This window comes from Myripristis murdjan, chromosome 4 (assembly GCF_902150065.1).
Source record: "Myripristis murdjan chromosome 4, fMyrMur1.1, whole genome shotgun sequence".
NCBI lineage: Eukaryota > Metazoa > Chordata > Actinopteri > Holocentriformes > Holocentridae > Myripristis > Myripristis murdjan.
In genome coordinates, this window is record NC_043983.1 from 35,097,186 (window position 1) to 35,120,300 (window position 23,115).

General features: G+C 41.9%; 3 protein-coding genes across 4 annotated transcripts in view; 1 reads left to right on the forward strand and 2 right to left on the reverse strand.

Annotated features, from left to right (window-relative positions):
* Positions 1–801, forward strand: part of frem1b (Fras1 related extracellular matrix 1b) — a 68,527-nt gene extending 67,726 nt beyond the window's left edge. Inside the window, exon 34 of the mRNA XM_030048798.1 lies at positions 1–801. This exon is cut by the window's left edge and continues 80 nt beyond it. Within this exon, the coding sequence (XP_029904658.1) occupies positions 1–93 (93 nt within the window). The 3' untranslated portion in view covers positions 94–801.
* Positions 802–2,409: 1,608 nt separating this feature from the next.
* On the reverse strand, positions 2,410–14,045 carry LOC115358343 (sterile alpha motif domain-containing protein 9-like). 2 transcript variants are annotated; one of them, XM_030050280.1, is made up of 5 exons: positions 13,910–14,045; positions 10,210–10,275; positions 9,276–10,026; positions 7,818–8,076; positions 2,410–6,640 (listed from the first exon to the last, which is right to left on the reverse strand). In XM_030050280.1, the coding sequence occupies exons 3-5, from the start codon at positions 10,014–10,016 to the stop codon at positions 3,009–3,011; spliced, it is 4,632 nt and encodes a 1,543-aa protein (XP_029906140.1). In that variant the 5' UTR covers positions 10,017–10,026; positions 10,210–10,275; positions 13,910–14,045; the 3' UTR covers positions 2,410–3,008. The 2 variants fall into 2 exon arrangements, with proteins under 2 accessions (XP_029906140.1, XP_029906141.1); XM_030050281.1 differs by lacking the exon at positions 13,910–14,045 and adding an exon at positions 12,049–12,610.
* A 770-nt stretch (positions 14,046–14,815) lies between these two features.
* nrd1b (nardilysin b (N-arginine dibasic convertase)) overlaps positions 14,816–23,115 on the reverse strand; it is a 24,692-nt gene continuing 16,392 nt past the window's right edge. Inside the window, exons 11-19 of the mRNA XM_030048799.1 lie at positions 22,669–22,835; positions 22,027–22,058; positions 21,382–21,520; positions 21,197–21,244; positions 19,039–19,091; positions 18,041–18,124; positions 17,747–17,954; positions 17,314–17,403; positions 14,816–17,103 (exon numbers count right to left, since the gene is read on the reverse strand). Coding sequence (XP_029904659.1) covers positions 16,894–17,103; positions 17,314–17,403; positions 17,747–17,954; positions 18,041–18,124; positions 19,039–19,091; positions 21,197–21,244; positions 21,382–21,520; positions 22,027–22,058; positions 22,669–22,835 — 1,031 coding nt within the window. The 3' untranslated portion in view covers positions 14,816–16,893. The remainder of the gene's footprint in view (positions 17,104–17,313; positions 17,404–17,746; positions 17,955–18,040; positions 18,125–19,038; positions 19,092–21,196; positions 21,245–21,381; positions 21,521–22,026; positions 22,059–22,668; positions 22,836–23,115) is intronic.

The window sequence follows — 23,115 nt, forward strand, 5'->3', positions numbered from 1 at the left end:
CCCAGGAGCTGGAAGCCAACAAACTGCTCCGCCGAAACTCAGCACGCCTTCATCTGCTCGGCTCCTCCTCCTCCCCCTCCCCCTCCTCACTGAGCGGCTGATCTCAGATCTGAGCTGAAGGCTTTTTAACGAGATGCAGTGAAGCTGCTCGTTCATTAGTTTCCATGTTTTTTGTTGTAATGAAGGTCGCTGCACAAACTGCACAAACCCTGCAATCCTGACTCACACTGCAAAACTCAGATTTAAATCCAGCGTGTGTGTGCGTGTGTGTGCCGTCCAGCATGGTGCTGAAATCTCCTCATTAGCTGGTCCATTGCTCCTCTGGGCTGCTGATCCACAGCACTGTGTTTGTGTCTCTCCATTCACTTCCATACAAAACAATAGAAAATTACTCTTTCAGCACAGAAACCAGCACCAACACACAGGATCATCACTACAGAAAAAACAAGTCCTGGCTCCCATTTTTTGAGGAAATTAAACTGTCCTATCGCTTTTATTTTCCTGTTGAAATTGGAAAGTAGATCCGGCAGCCAGCGTCTGCAGGAAACTTCCACGTAGTAACCTTACGCCGACGACCTTATAGTGCTTTAACAAATAAAGGTAATGCATGTAGTGCGTTCAGAAGATGGATGGATGGAAATGTGTGTGTAATTCATTTTTTTTTACACAGGAAAGTTGTTTTGTTGTTGGAATAAAAAGGGTGATCTAATGAAAGGATTTTCATTTTTTAATAGTAAAACTTTTTTAAAAATCCACATTTTATCTTGTATTTAAAAAGTGTAAATGTTTTTCATGTATGGCTGAGAGTGACGCAGATGATCATAATTTCAGTATGAAATCTAACCGTATAAATAAAGATAAAATGAACAAAAATGTGTGTGTGTTTTATCTCACCTTAGCTACACAAAATGCATCGCAGGATATTCGAGAAGCTCCCAGGTGAGTTGATTTGTTGTTTCGTTGTGAGATTCAAACCTCTCACTTCAAAATGAATGAAACTCACACATTTCTGAGAGAAAAAAGTGAAAGCTAGCCGTCCTCCTGTGGGATCCAGTCTGAAGGAAATCCTGCTGGTCTGAGTCCAGAACCCCAACCTCCTCCTCAGCATCTGGACTCTGAAGAGACGTTGCTGTGACTTGGGCCGATTCAGAAGAAAACAATCTGCTGATTCTGGGCTCAGATCAGCAGGATCTCCTTGTTCCTGAATCCCATGTCAGAGTAGAATCTGCTGAGGGGATCAGCTGCAGGCCTGAGACACGGCCAGTAGGGGGCAGCACAGGTGGAGCCTTGGGCTTAAAAAAATGCTTAAAAAAAAAAAAAATTCCAAATATGTTTCTTTAATTTGATGCTGTTTTGCTATTTAATATTAACAGTCTGGTCAATTGCTTTATGAGCTGTCAGTCAGAATGTGGCCAGCAGAGGGCAGCACATCACCCAGTGACCTCAGATCTGCTCTAGTGTGCTGTGCACCTACAGTGTCAGAGTACCATTTAGTAAACACACTCCACACATCCTGCATTTTCCAAGTGTTCCAAGTCACTTTATTACAAAGCAAAATTAATAAAAAATAAAACCAATGTGAAGCCAAAAAGACAACTCTTCAATCAGATGGCTTTAGTTTATACAACACATCTTGTGCAAACAAATGCAACATATTGAGCTAGAGCTAACAAGTATAATAAGAAAAAAGGAACAAGAAACATAATTAAAAAAAAAAAAAAATGTAAAAATACGTCACCACGTGACCTGTAATCTCATTATTTTCACTGGAGGTTTTAATGGAGACTCCATCAAAATAAAAGTGTCAGTGACTCAGGCTGTGTAATATACAGGCAGCAAATCATGAAAGCTGTTATGTGAGCATTAAATCCACATTTTGTGGCTGGGTACTAAAACTGTAAAGATTCAGATCAATAGAATTCACACCTCCAGTATTTCAGCATCATTTTATACAGCAGGCCAGTTAGTGCAGATATTACAAACAAAGCTCCCTTATCAGTATAACCCAATAAATCTACAAATGTGATTATCTGCCCAAGCATTAATTTTCAGTGGTTTTACTCCAGGTTATCACCCTATGCAGGTGTACAGGACAACATAATAACATACTTTAGCTTCCTAAATTCTTCCAGAGCCTTACTGAGAGTTTACCATACTTTTACAGAAATATTGAAAGATTAAAGATGAAAAAAAAAAGACTAAAATCCCTCCAAAATACCTCTTGAGGACACCAAGATCTTGTTGAACACCATAGAAAAATTCATGCTTTGATTTGGTGTCAAAAACTTTTGACATTTGGGGAAATGTCTCAGAAACTGGCCCTCACTGTCAGTCCAGCTGGAGAAGCAGAGCTCCTCTGAACGGCCTCGCTCTCTAGTTTGTGTCTGTAAAGTTTGATGAGGCTGTGATTCTCCTACAGGTCACTAGAGGTCATTTTATACAGCGACGTCCAGTTTGAAGACTGTTTAGGCCACAGTCTGCACAAATACACCATTTTACAACAGGCGTTGTGACATTCATTTTCCATACTAAAACTTAAACAAATACAATACTCGTTACTTCAAGATTCAAAGTGAGCTGATTTTGACTTATACATTTACTGTCACTGCAAAAGCATTAGCCAGTGTACATCTAGAAAATTAGATTAACCAGCAAACAAACCTGTACTTTATACAGCAATGATCAATATCTGTAGTCACACAAAAGAAGACATGGAGTGATTTTTTTGTTCACTTTTCCATCAACAAAAAAAAAAGAGCAGTCAGATAAACACATCAGTGCATCAGTGACCCCGCCCATCAGTGACCGTGCCCACCCAGGATACTTGCTGTAGAAAACTGGCTACAGGACATGTGTTTACATCTGTGGTCTTTCTTATGCATCTTTTGCTCAGGTGTTCTTGTTTGTTTGACATTGCCTTGACAGTGAATCACTGGCTGCCACACTTGTTTTACCACAGTCTTGCTCAGTGCTTGTGATATTGTCTTTTGCAGCCGACCTAAACTACCCTAGTTTTCATACTGGATATCGTATGCAATGGGACCATTGATAGCAAAACCAAGGTAGAAGGAAACCTTCTCTGTGCTGAGACCACTTCTTATTCCACCAAAAGCTGGATGCACTGGGATTTTTAGTTTGCCATAAATGGCAAACACCTCTCCAAGCTCAATGGTTCCGCTGACCCGATGAAGCCGTTTGATGATTTCTTGCTCCTTAAAAATGTCCCCATTCCGCCAAAGTTGTGCCAAAGCAGAACGTTTTATCTCTAAAAAACACTCATCAAGTTTGGGTTTTGGGACAAGCCTCCTGAGCCCTTTTTCTTTTCCTAGGTAGAAGTAGGCAATAGTGCTCCTCTTTCGAAACAGAATAGACAGACGCCTGTGGGATGACTTTCGAATTGCAGTAACATATGTCCTGATTTCTGTGTCTTCCTGAGTCGAACTTGGCCAGAACAACAGAAGAGCCAGGTAGTACGGGTCTGGGAAGGGATACCCCAATCCAACATCTTGCAGAGTTTCCTTGCAGAGAGCAGAGAGTTTGATGTCACTCTTCACATATTTAGATCTTGGATTCAAAAGGTTAAGAATTATGTTTGACAAAATGTAATTGATTTTTTCCTTTGTCTTTTGTTTTTGGTTGATGAATTGTTGGTTTTGTTGCAAGAATTCATAGCTTGCAGAGATGTTCTCCATCTCATCAGGATGTTTGTCCAAATGCTGAAAAATCCCAGCAAATGTATCTGCATGGTTCTTCTCAAGAAACAGTCTGTGTGCTTCCAAATCCATTTTCAAATTGAGTTTAGGATTGTTTGCTTGTTCTGTTCTTTTTTCCTCAAGTGAAGAGCAAAAAAGTGTTACATACTTTTTAAAGTGGTCACTGACTGTCAAGAAATTTTTTGAATCAAATTCTCCTAAGGTGGTTGCTTTCAGGTGTGTGAAGTAATAGTCAAAGAATTCAAATGAGTCTTTGATGTTGGTTTTCAAACTAAGTAGAAATCGCTCATGATCTTTGATAATGTCAGTGTATCTGTTGTTGATCTCAGTATCCTCCTTGTACACACTGGTGATCGAGCATGTCCCCTTCAGAAAACTCTGTAAGTACCTCTTCTTCATGGGATCACCTTCCCCAAAGAATGGTAATCTGCTCAATATCTCAAAGACGAGGAAAGCAACTTCCAGCTCACCCACATAGCCATAAACATTGTACGATGATTTTATGGGATAGTCCTCAGAGTCCTGGTCAGTTGCTTCTTTCTCAAGTTCATCCTCTGTATTTGCCAGGTCCTGAGCCCTTTGAAAAGCTTTAATGGCATTAACTGCCAGCTTAATGTTGTTGTCCAAATCCTCTGGATTTTGCAGTGTCTTCTGCTTTTCACTCTGGATGTTGTATTGCAAATTGCTTTTGTATACCCGTCCTATTGTGTCAACTGTTTTAGGGTTTTCTTTGATTTCCTTGGCTTTTTCTGCCCATTTCAGAGCCTCTGGAAAATCACGCTCATTGATGTACAAATATCGTGCCAGTGCCTGGGGAATGGATGCACTTTTTACAAACTGGGATGATGCTTTGACAAAGATGTCTTGGACAGTTTGTCTTCCTTGCTGGCTGTGTATTTTCTCTATGAGAGAAGAAAATGACTGTCTCTCATCTCCATCTTTCTTCCGTTGCCTTTCAATTAGCATTCGCTGAATTGAGAGCATGAATCTGTCTCTTCCAGCTCCAACTCTGAAGAACAGATCACAGTGAAGCATGTCCATAGCTATGTCACTTACTTTCATGTGGTAGCTTTTCTCAAACTCCTCAAGACATGCAGAAGCTATGGTGCGATGAAGGATTCGGATTCCTTTGTATCCTCCCAATTCCTCAACTATGTCTATAATAAGAAAGTTTGAATATGGCCTCATTCTTTCCAGTACACTATCCTCTCGCCAGCGAATCATTTTCATCCCCAAAAAATCCTCAGCAAGTGAAAGAGAGATTTCAGATTCTGCCACACAGTTGTTCAGTAAAGCTAGGAAGGCAAAGAGTTGAGCTTCTTTTGTACTCAGGTCAAAGTTCTCCACTGTGTTACGAACAATGTCATTTATGTAGTCAGGAAGAATAAAGTTGTTCTTCATGATCATAAAGCTGTAAAAGTTTTCAGGTTTTTTATGAGTTTCTCTGAGTTCTTTAAGTTTCTCCTCAAAATCGTCTTTCTCTTTTTGTGTTAGTGATGTAGTGATGTACTGACACGGTGTTGAATTGAGTTTCCGGTATTGCTCCTTGGGGCTGAGGGTACGAACACAGTTCAGAATGATCACTTGGCAGTTTGATGCATCATCCAGGGAGCAGTTGTCCAGAACATCTTCACGGATGTAGTTAACAAGTTGGTGAGCATTCTCTGTTTCCTTCGAATCATCAACCAACAACAAAACTGAATATGGTTTGTCACTTTCAAGCTTCATCAGCTTTCGGACTTGAATAGCAACTTCTGGTTTTGGCAACGTGTTGTCTTTCAACATGGCACATCTGAAGTCCTGACGAAGATCCCACATCACATGCATTGCTAAGGTGGTACCACCACAACCTGGAGGGTGAAAGAGATTGAACAGCACACATGGGTTTGTGGGATCCCTTGACTGGGATCTGATCATCTTCTTTAGTTTTTCATGTTTTTCTCTCTTGATGAATGGCTTTGCTTTGTTTTTCTCACAGAAGTAGAAGTTCCACCATTTGACTTTGCCTCCTCTGAAGAATTCCTCCTCAACTTTTATTCTGAAATTGTCAAATTCTGCACTGTTTTCCTCATAGATATTTTCACATTGATTCAGACACAAAATGTCAAGAGCTGTCATGAGGTCTTCATCCATCTGCTTAAGAACAACAGAGCTGGAATCAGAAGAGGGAAGCAACCTTCCAGATGACTGATTAAATGGTCCAAGTGACATTATAGTTCCGTTGACCTCACTGAGGGTTAACTCATACACTGACTGCCTGGTGATGTCACACTCACACTTTGACTGTATCAGATCCTTCCATTTCTCATATGTGCTCTGAGATTCACAAATACTGATGATGTGTTCCTCCTCTGTGTGTTTGTAGAAAGTCCTGAAAGTTTCAAAGAGTGGGTCTTTCTCCGTTTGCACTGATGAAAGCAGAAGAAATATGATGAGAGTTCTTCCATAGGGAAGAACCTCTGGCTTGCAAATGAAGGAAACCAGCTGCTCTATGTCTCTGCAAATTTTTCTCAACCAGTTCTTATAATCTAACTCTCTGTTTGATTCACTGTCAAGGTCGTGTCTCCCATTGCAGAAAACCCAGCTGGTCTGTTTGTAAAGGTTAAGGTCCTTCATCACAGTATCAGTCTGTCCTTGATACTGAGATGGAGCATGCAGATTGGCCACTCTTGACTCTCTGTAGGAATGACACAGCCCACCTTCGACTGCAGAGTTGGGGTCAAAGTCCAGGACACAAAACAGTTTCATCTTATTCAGAAACTGGAGATACTCTATCTGCTCAGGACAACTCTTGTTCACAACAACAACAAATCTATCATAGTGGTCAAGGGAGTTACCCCCACAAGTTAATAAATTCTTCAACTTGTCACCGTGGTTAGCTTCTCTCCGTGGAGCTTCTTCTTTGTGACACTGCAGCTTCAGTTGACCTGTGTGAAAAACAAACACCATGAATGCTGCTGTAATTTAAGCATTTGTTCAGGCAGCATGTTGTATGGATGTGCAGCGCAGGTGATATCTGTGATCCACAGCTCGCCTGTTCAGACTAGAAGTGTCACCCAGCAGCCTCTCTGATTCCAATGCAGTACAAGAGAAGAAGTACTGTGTCAAAACATTGTGTACTTCTATTGTCCTCTGACGGCTGAGGTAACAAAATGGGCAAACTCAAATTTTACTGCTGCGTTTGTAAAAACAGTGTTGACAGCTCATTGTTTGTCTTCACTTTGGGGCTGATAATCGACTGATGCTAGCTTGCACGGACAGAAAAGTGCCAGCAGGGCAGGGCTACTACCATGCTGTTGTGTGTTTGTGGTGACTACAATTGTCATGTTTTCTTGTTAAAAAATATTAGATATACTGCATGTACTGATATATTTCCCCTTGAGAGATAAGTTATTACTGACACTTTCAATAGAAAGAATAAAGCAAGTACTCTGCAGTTCTCTTGTTGGTTTTCTAATTCCACTATTCCACATCCAAGCTTATGTGTCACAATTATTAAGGAGAAAGTCAAAATTCAAAATGTGAATTTAGTTATGATTCAACCAGACAGAATCTTGGGACTGTTTTTTGTCACTTTCGTCTTAGAAGTCTTTACAGAGGGCATTCTTCATTCAAATAAACTCTGTTGCTCTTAAAACATGGAAAATGCCTTTTTATAGAATATATGTATACAACTACAAGAGTGCAGATCTCCACCATGTGTATCTCCCCTTGTTCAGTGCTGGGACCAGCTGAGGAGTCAGCACTCAATCGCAGTACAAAACTTTTTGAAAGCTTTTGAATCACTGCAACCATCAGAGATCCTTGACCATACTGTTATAACTGTGCACAAAACACATTAGGCTGCTGGTCCCAGTGGTATGCAAGACTAGCTGTGGACAGATACACACAACGAAATGCATGATCCCCTCCAGACTGTCGCCTGGCAGAGATAATAAAAATATACATTAACCTGAGAGCAGATATGCATTTCATTAAATGTGTGATATAGTGAAAGTTGGTGGTGCAAACAATGATTATGCAGATTTTCACTGAAATACCAAAAAAAAAGCATGCCAAACAAAAAACTTTCAGGTATTTCAAGTAATTTTATGTTTTTCTTACCCATCTTGCTTTCCAGCTGACGAGCAAGCTGTCGCTGATTTATTGTAGGAAGAATATTGAGAGTGGCCTGTAACGCGTTCTCATTTCCATAGTGCTGGGTCATTGTGCTGGCGGTGTCAATGGTGTCCTTGTCCTCCAGTTTGCTCAGAGCAATGGGTCCATGCTGGGATTCTGTGTAATGTCTTAACTGGAACTGAAAAGATTTTAGATCTTGTTTCCTCAAATCATCCAGAGTTTCCTGGATTAACTGAGTTGCCATCTGTAAAAATATAGAGGTGAAATAGTAAATGTCATCTCCACGCCATGTTCATGTTATTTTCTTAATGACAACACAAGTTAACCAAAGTGGTTTACAGACTTAGCTCTAACAAGCAGACAAGCAAAGCAAACCACATTAGACATTTAAATATTTTTAAAATGTATACTGTACTGAATTTTAGGTGTTATTTGGATTAAATGCATGATATGAGTTTAGATAGATCTCTCAGACAATGGGCCGCATCTTTATTTTGTCGTGGCCATGACCATGATAAAATAAAGATCTAGTGTCTATTAGACCTTGTTCAGACTGCCAGCCCAATATATATATATATATATATATATTTTTTTTTTTTTTTCATGTTCCGATTGTATCCAGATTAATTTTAGAAAGTCTGGACAGCAAAAAAAAACCCAAAAAAAACATGAAATGTGATTTTGCAGATCTGGCCCAAAGCCAATTTTGAGGTGGTTTGAAATGCAATTCCAGCTGGATCTCTACAGATGCATCTGGACACTCTGGACAGTCAAATCGGATTTCAGACTGTGTTTTGCATCACTCGGAATGCGACACAACGATGTCACATCCAGAGTGAGGGAGGAGCGTCAGATGCTGCTGCTTGCAGAGCGGCGTGGAGGTGCTGAAATAAACCGTCTGCTGGCACTTTGGGGAGGAGCTGCTGTACATTTCTCCTGCATCCAGCTTCACTAGCATATGTTGTAACCTACGTTGTTACCATAGCAACCTGTTCAGTTAGGTTGGTGTTGTCTGGACACACAAATCTGATCTGATCACTTGCAAATAAACAATGCAGACAGTGTGTCTTTAAGATCTGATTAGGGAATTAAATCTGATTCTCCTGAGTGAGGCCGGGTTGTGTGTGTGAGAGTATTTTGCCTGAGAAGGTGTTTAGAGAGGCTTTAGTTTGCTGCTCTTTACCCCTTCAATCACAAGTCAATCACAGTCTCTTTTTTTTATTCAACTTTTACTTGCTCCTGGTTCATATTTAATGTAATGTTTGTATGGTGGTTCATTTTTATTCTTATTTTCATTCCCATTTTATGGCCTATGTAAAGCACTTTGTATTTTCTTTGTGTAAAAACGATAAAATAACTTGCCTCAATCGCTCTTGTTAGACTAGCTTAGAAAACTGCACAGAATGTTTTATCTGAGATTTATCAACAATGTAGAAATGTTACCCCATCAGATTTGTTCCTCTTTGCCCCCTGGGCCTGTGGCCTCAGGGGTTTCAGGCTTTGTGCAGCTTCCTCCTTTATGGCAGCTCCTTCAACTGGCAGCTGAGCCTTTGTGGATTCATTTTTGATCATTTTTTCATTTCTAGGTTCATTTTTGATCAATTCTTCTTTGTTTGCTTCTGGCTGTTTGGTGGGTGGAGCCTGAGGCGGACTGGGTTGTGGCGCCTCCTCCTGGCCGGTGCTGGGTTGTGACGTGGGCTGCAGCGTCGGCTCAGGCTTGTTGTTCAGCTCACGGAGCTCACGCAGAATCTTGACAGCAGGACCGCTTTTCACCTGCAGATCCACTAAATCTTGCTTACTGAAGCAAACAAGACAATCACCAGACACCTCTTCTTCTTGGAGCTGCTCTGCATACTTGCTGTATATCTTCACATGCTGCAGTAACCACTGCTTCACTTGCTCCGTCGTCCATTTTTCCACATATTCTGGGTACTGTGACTCATATTTTCCTTGTTTCAACCTTTCAAGGTAAGAGAGGATTTTGACCGCAGGACCATGTTTTATGCCCAAGTCCAATATATCTTTCTTATCGAAGGCAATGAGATAATCCCCTGACACTTCCTCCTCAAGGAACTTGTTAGCATAACTCGGATGAACTTTGACCTGTGTCATCAGCCACTCGTGAACTTCTTCCTTGGTCCATTCTTCAATGGGAGTTGGTGGCTTAGATGCTGAGTGGCTCATTTTGGATCGACTGAAAATCAAAACAGAGAATAACAGCATGAAGAGTCAAAGCCCTGTGGTCATATTTGAAGGGCTTAAAACAAAATGTGTGACAGAATGAAAGAGACTTGTTTGGGAGGACTTTTTTCAAGGAGGATAAAATCAGCAAGTTGCATCAACATTATGTGAGTCAAAAACACTTTGACATGTGTACCTGCACCAGTAGTGTCCTCAGTCCTCATTGATGCCATGGAAACGTGTCCAGTGGTACGACCAGTGCCTGCAGATCATAATAAATAGATTATCAGAAAAGTAGCTATGACTTTGATAGAGAAACAAAAGCTCACAGACAAATTTGGTTCTGAAGGTTCTTTGAAGGTTTTCCAAAAAATATACCATGGCCCAAATTTACAGGCCAGACTGTGTGGGTCCTGGAGGAAGAATCATTCAGCATGGTCAGCTTCATAAGTTTGATCTCTGTAGGGTGCAGAGCCTCAGACTTTAGGGCCTCATTACAGCTCCAGTCAGGGCATGTTGTTGTATCCCAGTAGTGGCTGACAGGGACTGTCCATATGCCACAAGTGACAAAAAGCTTATCAATGTATTGATGAGATACTGAACAACACAGTAAGAGTGATAATGTTATAATTCATTCATTCATATCATTTTCTACCTTTTTTTTTCCAAGTGTGCGTACACCGGAGGTCCGGAGATAAATGTCCACAACCTTCAAATACATTTTATGTTAATATCAAGCTTAAATAAATATTCATGTTTTAAAAGTGCCTCATTTAAAAATGACTACTGTTCTTTTTTTTTTTTCCACCGGTGCTCTTATGTCTAGCCGTCAGTAGTCGCGTCAGCAGCCTATCTTGTTTGAACAGGATGTTTATTTACTCAGTCCCGTCCTGTGGGCGTGACACTGACATCTGAAACCAGAGAAAGTTCATTGCCTTCGATACCCCTAAGGCAGGGGTGTCAAACTCGTGCCATGGAGGGCCAAGAGGCTGCAGGTTTTCATTCCAACCAACAACTCCACCAGGTGATTTCACTGATTAGTCCCGCCTCTCTGTTTGGAGGTAGGGTGATCAGTGAAATCACCTGGTGGAGTTGTTGGTTGGAATGAAAACCTGCAGCCTCTTGGCCCTCCATGGCACGAGTTTGACACCCCTGCCCTAAGGACAAGTGAGCTGTTCAGTCTGACTGACAAATAAAGCAGAACAGCTATGAGCTGGCAGGCTGAGGGTGAAGACCAGGGCCAAAATATGGCAGGACTGAAATCCAATTTTACAATAAATCTGCCTTTGACAATGAATTTTCCGTCTGTCCAACAGGCTGCTGTGCATCTTCTTTAGTTTTTCCTCGTTTTTTTTTTTTACTGTATTGTATCGTTTTCCACAGATCTGTACAGTCCTGTCCCACAGGCTGGCTGACTCCTGCCTGTGATGAATCCACTTAGAGTCCATCTTCATGTTTACTGTAGGCCTACTGGTCAAATACCACTGGCCCAAGCAGGGAGGTTCATATACCAATCTAAAGCTTAGGTCTGCCACTGGACTACACTCAATTCCAGGGGCCTCATTTATCAACCTGTGCGTAGAAAAGGTTCTAAATTCTTTCGTAGGAATGAAACTTAGAATGTGTGTAAGTACAAAAAAATCCGTATTTATCAAATGTGCGGACACCGGTCGTACGCACACCAGTAAGCAATCTGTGATGATAAATCCCACCTGTGCTAAACTGCCATGCTCGTGCATGGTTAGGCTCATTTGCATTCAGAAACGCCTCCAATTGACCATATATAGTAGCAGCAATCCCTTTAAGAGCGCATGAATGGATTTTTTTCCTCGGCTTTTTAGCAGGCCTATCGCGCGCTCAATGATGGTTCTTGAACGAGCATGAGCCCGGTTGTAGCGCTGCTCCTGCGGGGTCCTCGGGTTGGCTCCGGGGGTCATTAACCACGGCTTCAGTGGTTATCCCCGATTACCCATAGAGCCGTTATAATAAACCATACGAAGCCCAGAAAATAATTTCAAAACGTTGTAACACTCACTAATAAGCCAGCCATCCTCAAGAGCTCCTGCTTGGAGGCGCACACCCACAGAGCTGTTCTGCAGAATGAATGAGTCGTGCGTTCCTCCAAGATACCGGGCAACAACGTTTAACAGAGACATATTTGCATCGCAGATTATTTGTGCATTGGTTGAATGAAATTGGATTGTGTGGTGGTGTTTTTATTGCGATGTGGGTGCAATCTATGGCTCCAATTATGTTTGGGAATCCGGCGACGGCGTGAAATCCTCGTTGAATTTCGGCTTGTTGGTGATGTCTGTATGAGAACTGAATATAAGTTGGGGCCAGAGAAATTATTGCATCCAACACTGCCGGCATGATTCTGTTTAGTGTCGGCTGCGAAATGCCGCATATGTCTCCAAACTCTAGCTGAAATGTTCCGGTGGCCAAAAGTCCCAGGGTGGACAGGAGCTGGATGCGCACTGGGATGGCTTTGGTGCGTTTTGTCTCTCACTTCAAAATTGGTTGTAAATCACGGCATAAATCAATCAGTATGTTTTTGGGGAAGCGGTACCTGCTGAGATGCCACTCTGTGCTCTCACTGTCAGCACGCTCTTTGAAAACGGTTCTCCAAATCCTCCAATAGTACAAGATAAGCCATGGCACTTGCATTTCAAGTTTTCTTTTCAGGTTGTCCTGTCACAGCTGTCTTTTATAACTTGTTACATCAATTATTGAAATTGTCTGCTAAAATACTAAGTTAGATTTTTTTTATGAATTAGAGGAAACAGGGAACGTGTGAAGTTGCTGAACACTGTGACTCTCTTCGTGCGTTCTATTTGTGGTTTCACCGTTCTACCACTAGGTTTTGTGTGTACGCATGGTAAGAGTTGTACTTAAATTTACACATGTTCCTACGCAAAAGTACAAGTTGATAAATCCCATTCTTTGCGTGGGAATGTTCTTACGCACCCATTACGCACACATCTGTGCGTATGCACGGTTGATAAATGAGGCCCCAGATGTTTTCAAACTGTTTCAAACCCAGGTTTGACCCTCATGAGGCCCCAGACCTCCACCTTGAAGTGACTCTGATATGAAAAGATATTTTGGTGTGTGTTCATTATGGAATTGTCCAGGTCTTGTACTTGTTAAATAAATTAAAAGCAGTGAGATTGACACATAATGTTGAAATAATCACTGCTACATATTTTTGTGTCGTAGGGATGTCTGCTGAATTAACCCTTTGAAACCTGAGACAGTTCTGGGTTTCTTTCAAAAACATGTAGGGACAAAGCAACGAGCATATCAGTAAGAAATGCCTCAACCATCTGCAAGAATTTACAAAAAATGACAAAAGTATGATCAGAAAATTACTAAAACAATAAAAATCATACTCAAAGAAGCCTCAGGCTGCTTTGACTGTCATTTAAATTTCTTTATTCATTTTGAAAAAATATTTTAGGGGTAAGCTTTCACAGAACCTCAGCAAGCATTTGAATTATCATGACATCAAAGTGTTCCCCACTTTGAAAACCACTGACCACTGAACCCAGGTCAGATCTAAACCAGACCACCTCCCTTTTCACTTCGCCGGCTTCATTTTTATGATAAAATGAGAAAATGGTCACATTACTATGTGTTTCCTCATCATGCACCAAAAAGTTGTTTTCTTGTTCCCAGTTCTTTTTGCTGCTCTCACCACTTCGTCAAAGACGCCGACTTTCTTCCCCCCAGAATCCGTAGTCACAGCAGCCAGCAGGAAACGATTAAGGCTCTGTATGAGGACTGCTAACCACAAAAACTGACACAGCCACAGATAGTTTCCTTCATGACAAAATATCTCACAGTTTTTGGATCTAGAGGTGACTTAGTTTGCAAAATCTAAAAGTAATTCTCACCTTCTGATGCCAGTGGGCTCCTGCTGGTTTCTCCTGGAGCTCCTCTGCTCATGAACACGGCTGCGCTGGCCTCAAATTCATCAGAGTTATGTTTTATATACAGATATTACAAAAAACAGCCTTATCGTGTGTGGACAGAAATGATGAAACGACGAAATGAAATGACTCACAAGAGTGAAATTTAAGCCCAGCCTCCCACACAACTTCCTGTAACAAGGCCTGCATGACGGCCATAAAACCACACCTACTGGAGCCACCACAGCTCCAGTAGGCGTGTAGACCGACTCAAGTCTTGTGAACTCTGTTCTCTCACCTTCTTCAGGAAAACAAATCAGATTATTCACAAAATATCCCATTAGGGGCATGTAGTAGGTCTGTAAAACACAGACATAATATACTGACCCTATAGCAGCTTACAGTGCTTTTAATCACAAGGTACCATGAGAATATTCTAGCGATCACTTTCTATGGCTTAAACTCTCTGATATCCACAAGCACACAGAAGGGCTTTAATTTTGAAAAGTTGCATTTATGATTATTTATAAACAAGTTTCTAATAATTTTACCCACGTCATTTTTTAAAACTGGCTACTTGGGCCAAATATGATGCATTTATTTTATTTGTAGTGTAGAGTGTAGAGTTCCCACAAAAAAGTGTTGTCACAGGGCAGAGAAGCCAGATGATCAAACTAAACTTTCACTAATAAAAGCTGCTCTGGGTGCTCACAGCTTTCAGAGGATTTTAAACAGGTAGAAATACATGAAATAGTCTGGGAGCCAAGAAAATCCAAAATCTGCAGTATGAGAAGAGCTTCTGTTCTTGTGCCACAGGAAATCATAATTGTAATGTCCTTTATTTTGAAAACCGCAGCAGAAAAATAAATGACTATAAAGAAGAGAACAGACCACGGTGCTCTACAGTCTGTTTTAATAAATATGTACATTCACGCAGAATAAAACAACAGGCTATGGTTTGACATGCCAGGAGTCCAGTGGTTTTTAAAGGCAAGAGGTAGGATGGAAACGGTACTGACACACCACGCTGCCCCCTGAAGGCAAAGAGCAGGAACTGCGTCGCCAGTAAAACACAAAATGACTTCAAGTTTCTGTCCAGTCCTGATGAAGCTGCTGCTGTGACTGCGTGTCACCTGAGAGCCCGGCCGTGACGTCCCACACACACAACACAGGTTACTGCCGTTTGCCTCTGCGGCGCAGTCCGAGTTAACCCTTCACAACCCAGGAGCCCCCACAAAGGCCCCCCGCCACCAAAATTCACTTCATTTCTTTACCTTTTTCATTTTTGGGGGGGATTTTCTGGTAATTTTCTGGCTATTATCCATTTGTGTTATCATCATTATTTTTTCCCTATTATTTTAGTGCTAATTTTCAAAAAATTGTCCATCCAGCATCACTGATCTGACCCTTAAATACATCACTTTAACAACAGAAAGTAGTTAACCTGCATTTTTTTCAGGAAATGTTTTGCTTTACTCTTTTTCTATTTTCTGGTATCATTATTATTATTACTATTATTATTATTTTGCCAATTTAAAAAAGAATTATGTTTAGTAATGTTTTTTTGATAATTTGCTGATCACCACTGCCCCATGTTTTTGACAGAAATCCCGTGAATTTTCTCAGATTTCAAAGGGTTAAAACAAGTCACAGCTCTGTAACACTGGCCACCATATCAGCTCTTGATTTTCTATACATTATTTCTTCATTTACATTTTCCACTGACAACATATTACAGTATGAACATGTACATGTAAACTCTGAGATGCTGCGTCATTATTGAAAGGTAAATGTGTTTGTCAGTGTTGAATTCCATGAGATAAAAGTGACAGGTGATGATATGAGAGTCTCTGGCCCGTCCGGCTTCTCTTTCAGCCCTCTGTCTGATTCTTATTTTGGAACCAAAACCCTGAGTTACTGTGCTGCATTCACGTCATCTGGGAATAACCGTCCAAACGATTTCACAGTTAAACGCGTGGAAGTCTCCTCAGGTTCAGACTCAACTGGAGCCGTCTGGATTCCATGATTGTAGTTTTTCTGTACACTTTGGTTTCTTTTCATTATTATCATCATTTTTCCCTCCAGCACAGGTGAAATTAGGGATGATGCATTTGAGTGAAATAAAAATTCAGCAAGCACTTTTAACATCTGTGATCAAAAACTAGTTTGAAATTAGGGATGGGAATTTCAAGTAATTTGGTAGTCGAGTTCTCTATCAGATAAAAACAAGAGCTACTCCAGTGTTTGTTTTAAAAATGAAACTTATATGGGCATTGAAATTTAGACTTCTTGGTTCTGTGATTAAAAGAAAAAGCTCTACTTGCTTTTCTCTCTTTTACCTGCCACCATATTGCATCCTAAAGGAGAGCTGGGCTCAGCTGACCTCAGGGAGGCTGCAGCGCCACCCTGTGGCTTCAGTCAGAACTGCCAGGTTGAAGTGAGGGATATAGCGGGAAGCAGGGAATTTTATTTTTCTACTCTTAGACAAGCTGAATCACTTTGTGAATTCTGAATAATATTTCACAGCTTGAGCATGTGGCTACACAACGAGTGCTTGTTCCCATCCCTACTTGGAATTATTAGCTTTATTTGAAAAAAAATGTCATTCTCTAGACGGGACTGTAGTTTCCAAGTCCAATTTACATGTGAAAGCAGCGTGAACAGGAGTTTTTTTGCCATCTGAGGCCTGACATGACTGGTGTTTCCTGGCAGGAAGCTGAGATGTTGCGTTTTTCCCACAGGATGTGAATGCAGCATTATCACAGCCAGCCACGGAAAAGAAAAGGACTAACACTGGCAAAAATACGTCTTAGGTCTAATCCCTTTTTTCTTTCTCTCTGCCCTAACGGTGTCCTCTTTGACAGGTTTTCAAATCTAGTGCCTGTTGCCATGGTTACTTTATTATGTCTGACGTGAACACCGACGCCAGAGAGAGAGAGTGAAGGAGCCGGGTCGCTCCCCCGGGCGTCCTAGCTGAGGATCTTGTGGTAGGGGTGCAGGGGGAGGGAGGAGGTGAACTCCCGGATGTCGGTGATGAGCGCGGCGTCCTGCAACAAGGACGAGGAGGCCGCGAGGAAGGTGAGTTTGGAGACCTCTCCGTAGGTGGAGGTGGCCGGGGTGTCGGGGGGGCTGGGGCTCTGGTCCGGCGGGTCGTTCTCCTCTGTCCCGAAACCCACCACCTGTCCAGGACACACACCTGTTTACACCTGCCGCCACTGCCAGGTCGATATTACACCTGACTTTCTATAGATCTATATTACACATGCACTTCAATAGATATTTATTAATATATCTTAGTGCAGTTAAGCAACTAAAGTTCATTTCAGGCAGTGGATACACACACACACACACACACACACACTCACACACACACACACACACACACTCACGTGCACACTGAGCTTCCTGCTGCCGGCGTCTCGGTGCTGCAGGAACCAGGACACCAGCTCCTCCTGGGTGATGAGCTTCAGAGCCTCGATCTGCAGGAGAACCAGAGCAGAACTGGATCAGAACCAGTAACAGACCTGATGATGTCACAGCTAAAAGAGCGAGAGGACACACCGAACACGGGCCGGACGGTACTCGGTGTCTGACATCTTTACATCTTCCCTGAATTTTAAACTCTGGATTTAAGTGAGATCATTTGAACCACAACACTGTCCTGCTTCAGAATTAACAAGATAAGGAAAATGTAAATTAATTTTCAGGTAATTCTATAATTTTTGGTCAGTTTTGTTCTGTAACTGGGACATAGTATAAATGTGTGTGTGTGTGTGTGTGTGTGTGTGTGTGTGTGTGTGTGTGTGTGTGTGTGTGTCCCACCTCCTTGTTGAGCCGGTCGAAGACGTACTGCTGCGTGACGACCTCGAACCAGTTGCGGTCCACTTCCTCCCCCAGGTGGGCGTCCTCGCACTCCTTCAGCTTGATGAGCGCCGTCACCTGGGTCTTAAAGCCCTCCTCGCTCAGGCCCGACAGGCGCTCGCCGAAACTCACCAGGAACTCCTCGATCTTCCCCTCCACGAAGTCGGTGCTGAGGGGAGGAGAAGCAAGGCATGATGGGAGGAGAGGAGACAGACTGAAGGAAGCATGGGTTCTATGGTGAAACTGTCAGCTCACCTGAACTTGGTAGCCTGTGTTTCCACGGTGACGGAGAAACCCAGGACCCCCGAGGTGTTCCTGCAGGTTGGATACACCTGGTACCTGCAGCATGAGAGGTCAGAGGTCAGACCACTGCAGTGTTTTGAGGAGGCCAGCATGGTTAATCATGAAGAAGAGGCAGTTTGCTCTAATTAGAGTGACAACACAACCGAAATCATTATTCTGAGTCTCTGCATGTGATAAAATATGTCATTTAACAGCTTGTCCACTGTCTGCTGTGAGACAGGAAAACAGTGCAGTTCACTGTTTTGTCCACCAGGGGCAGCACCGAGCACCTGCTCAACAGCAGAATATCTGGCAGTGAAATCTAACATTTTTGAACAGCTACCTCCATATCGATATTCTGATGACACCGTAGACTATTGGTGCTTTCATCAAATATTTACAACTGACATCTTTGATAAACACAGACCAATACAGTTGTCCCTCGCTATAACGCGGTTCACCTTTCGTGGCCTCGCAGTTTCGCGGCCTCGCAGTTTTGCAGATTTTTTTTAGTGCAATTATGTATGCTTTTTTTTTTTTTTTTTTTACCGGACTTATTTTTCTACGAAGGTTTGAACTTTGAGAGTTTAAACAAGAGAGAAAAGTGAGAAAAGGTTAATGCCTGTCTGAGAAAAGTGTATAAAGTGTGTAGTGAGGGGTTTTACAGCCTTAAAACATCTAGAATAATTATAAAAAATAAAGCTGACTACTTCGCGGATTTCACCTATTGCGGGTTATTTTTAGAACGTAACTCCCGCGATTAACAAGGGACAACAGTCTTGTATCACAACATTAACATATCAACATCATGCCCAGCCCTCAAACAGGTTAAATACTCTGCAACATTATGGTTTGTAATTTACATCTATAATGTCTGACTCAGAGGCAGTGAGTGATGCTGCTGTGTGTGTGTGTGTGAGTGTGTGTGTGTGTGTGTGTGTGCAGTGTAGATGAATGAGAGTGCAGCTGACCCCAGCGTCTCCTTGGTCCTGAGGAAGTCGAAGCAGGGCTCCTCCATGTGCATCTGTGAAGATGAAAAGTCTGAGGTGAGGATTATCACACGCCTGCAGTCTGTCTTTCACTTTCTGTCCTCAGTTCTCAGGGACGCGGCTCCTCTCAGGTCCTCAGCAACAACAAGGACGGGCCAAAGGTTTTCAAAGTGCTTGTGTCAAACTGATACGAGGCTCCGGGAGCTTCAACAGAATTCAGCGAGGCATTTTTTTTTTTTCACACTTTAAAGCAAAACTGAACTTTGGAGTGTGTTCTCATCAGGTGCTGATCCACAACACTGGATTTGTGTCTCTCCATTCACTAAAATAACACTTAGAGCACAGAAACCAACAGCAACAAAGAAGATTAGGCCAAGTTCCCATTTTTTTGGGAGAACGGCGCTTTTCTTGTTATTTTCCTGTTTGAACTGGAAAGTAGATCCGGCAGATTGTGTCTGCGGCAAACTTCTGCAGAGCAACCTGAAATGAGCTGATAGTACCCTCACAAGTAATTTGTAAATAGACCAGAAAAAAAGGGGTGCTGGAGGTGTTTTGTTAGTGTGGTGTTCATCTTCTCTGCTGCTGCTGGTTTCTGAGCTCCAAGTGTTACTGTCTGTTGGCAGCTTTTCTGAATGGAAGTGAATGGAGAGACTCAAACACAGTGCTGTGGATCAGCAGCTGATGAGGAGATTCTACCACCATGTGGACTCACACCACACCCAGGGAGCTACACCACACACACACACACACACACACACACACACACACACACACACACACACACACAGTGATTTATTTAAGGGCATTGGTGCATTTGCTGAACAGAATTTACGTCACAGTAAAACATGTATATGTGCCAAGGTTATTCTAATTCACTAAAACTAAACTAAAAACTAAAACTATAGTCCAGTAATTTTAGGCCAAAATTGGGGTCAACCTAGGACAAATTGCAAGAGAAGCAAACTCAACTGATTCTGTATCCTCAGTTTGTCCTGAGTGAAGGAAAAAAAGTCCCAAGAAATCCCATTGGTGGAAAGTTTTGAAAATCACCTATTTATGACCACATATTACCAAAAAACACTGTTTTTAACACACAGGGGAAAGGGGTTCAACATTTGACTTTCAGATATCACTATAAAAATTCATAAGTTGATTACACACACAAAGACAAGAAAAAAAGTCAATTACCAGTTCTTTGAATTATTCTGTATACACATGCATATCACACATTATCTGATTTGATATGCGCTAATAAGGAATATAAGGAATAAATGCCAGAAGAGACATTTAAACAGTAAATTAAAAGGTTACTATATATATAGTAACCTTGAATTAAAAGGTTACTATATAACAGTGAATTAAATGGTTACTATATATATAGTAACCTTTTAATTCACTGTTTAAATATCTGTTCTGGCATTTATTCCTCATATTCCTTATTAGCGCATATCAAATCAGATAATGTGTGATATGCATGTGTAAACAGAATAATTCAAAGAACTTGTAATTGACTTTTTTTCTTGTCTTTGTGTGTGTAATCAACTTGTGAATTTTTATAGTGATATCTGAAAGTCAAATTTTGAACCCCTTTCCCCCGTGTGTTAAAAACAGTGTTTTTTTTGGTAATATATGGTCATAAATAGGTGATTTTCAAAACTTTCCACCAATGGGATTTCTTGGGACTTTTTTTCCCTCACTCAGGACAAACTGAGGATACAAAATCAGTTGAGTTTGCTTCTCTTGCAATTTGTCCTAGGTTTTTTCATAAAATGACTGGACTACTAGGTATGAATAAGCATTTTAGTTTAACTGAAATAAAAATAAAAAACTACACTTTAGAAAAAAGAAAATTAACCGACACAATACTGTGTTCTTACAAAACTAAAATAAAATTAAAAATCTACCGAAAATGTGTTTATTTTTCCTGTTTGTCAGTTTGGTCGAATGTGTGAGAACAACAAGCGTGTGGACATGACTGGGAGTCACTGCCTTCACAGAGTCAAGAGCTCATCTGACAAGCAGATCAGAATAAAACAGCTAACTCACACTGACAGCAAGAACAACTCAACTCCAACTCAACATTTAAATAAATTAAATTAAATTAAATTATAATGAAAAAATACAAAACTATAATGCTCACCACCATCAGCTCCATCAGCGTGTGCTCCCTCAGGTTCTTCAGCCCCGACTGCAACACACACACACACACACACACACACACACACACACACAGATACGCCACTGTGAAATTTAGATCAAATGAAAACCAGGAGACGGCACGAGGTGGCGGTGGTGGTGGCGGTGGCGGCGGCGGCGGCGTCCTACCTGGTAGTAGACGGTGACCTCGGAGTTGGCGTCTCCCTTGTTGAGAGACTTGACTTTGCAGAGGTGGTGCTTCTGAGGCAACTCCACCACCCGGAACAGCACGGGGACCTCTACTGACAGAGGCTGGAACTGCAGCTTACTGCGGGGAGCACACACACACACACACACACACACACACACACACACACACACACACACACACACACGATAAAAACACTTCACAGGTCATGGTTCAGTTTTAGCTGGGAACGTGGCTGGTCTGGACTACAAGTGATATTTATAATTCCATGACATTTTAAGTGTTAACTCATTTTGACAAAAGACGACACATGAATCAGATAAAATGCTTGCGTTGAAATTAAGATCGCAAAAATTCAAATTTAAGGGCATTTAATGACTCATGATGCCCAATATTTAATACAACTGACAACATACCTGCAGAAAGCCTGTTTACCTCTACAGTTTACAGAGACTCCACCACCTGGGTTAATGCTGTGCTGTCACAGTCATTTTTGGGTGTTGAGTATTACTCTTTTGCGCTCTTATTTTGGAATTTTTATTATTTATTTATGTATTTAATTTTTGGTCCTGATTCAAAACCACAGACACAGAAAAGTGGAATAAATCCAGGAAGCGGATACTTACTCGATGAAGTACTGCAGGAACTCCATGGACTCCTGCAGGGACAAAACAAATCAAATCCCTCTGAGTGTTTGTTTTAACCTGCCTGGAGTGCCACACGGGTGGAGTTTACCACATCAGGACCAGCCACTACGGACACACTGCTGATTTCCCCCAAAGTTTTTAAAAGCCTGACCCACTTACACCGATCCCAAAACCAACCTCCTTCAACATAATTAACAGACTTTACGCATTTTTATCAACACAAAACAGAAACCTGCACTTAGGGCAGCCACTGTGATTATTTTTGGTTTTGCTTCATCTATTTAATCTTTTTTTTCCTGTATCAGGCTCAAAATAAAGCCCAAGTCTGATGGGAAGTGATCAAAGTGACGTTTTAAAATGTTTTCCTCAGCAGGCCAAAAAAAAAAAAAAAAACGTATTAATTTGATAAAGATATGAACAGAGAAAAGGAGGACAGTCTGAGCGTCTCGAAGCTGCAGTCAGACTGTGAGCACAAAGTCCAAAATAATCTCAATCTGCATTTCAGCTGTAACCATGGAGACGATTACGATACGCTGCATTCACAGGGCTCAGGCTTAGTGTGTGTGTGTGTGTGTGTGTGTGTGTGTGTGTGTGTGTGTGTGTGTGTGTGCTGTGTCTCACCGTGCTGGTGAAGTTGCCCTGCACCAGCCCCTCGGTGTAAAGCTCCGCCTTCAGCCCCGTCACAAAGGTCATGAGGTCGTCGACGGTCAGACCCTTCATGACGGCCTCGTACTTCTGAACCACCGACCAGCGACAGTGCTCCAGGATGAGGAGACGCACATCCCTGAGAGAGAGAGAGAGAGAGAGGGAGAGGGAGAGAGAGAGAGACAGAGGGGGGGAGAGGGAGAGAGAGAGAGAGAGAGAGAGAGGGAGAGAGAGAGAGAGAGAGAGAGAGAGAGAGAGAGAGAGAGAGAGAGAGAGAGAGAGAGGGAGAGAGAGAGAGAGAGAGAGAGAGGGAGAGAGAGGGAGAGAGAGAGAGAGAGAGAGAGAGAGGTGGGAGAGAGAGAGAGAGAGAGAGAGGGATGGAGTGACAGAGAGAGAGAGAGAGAGAGGAGAGAGAGAAGAGTG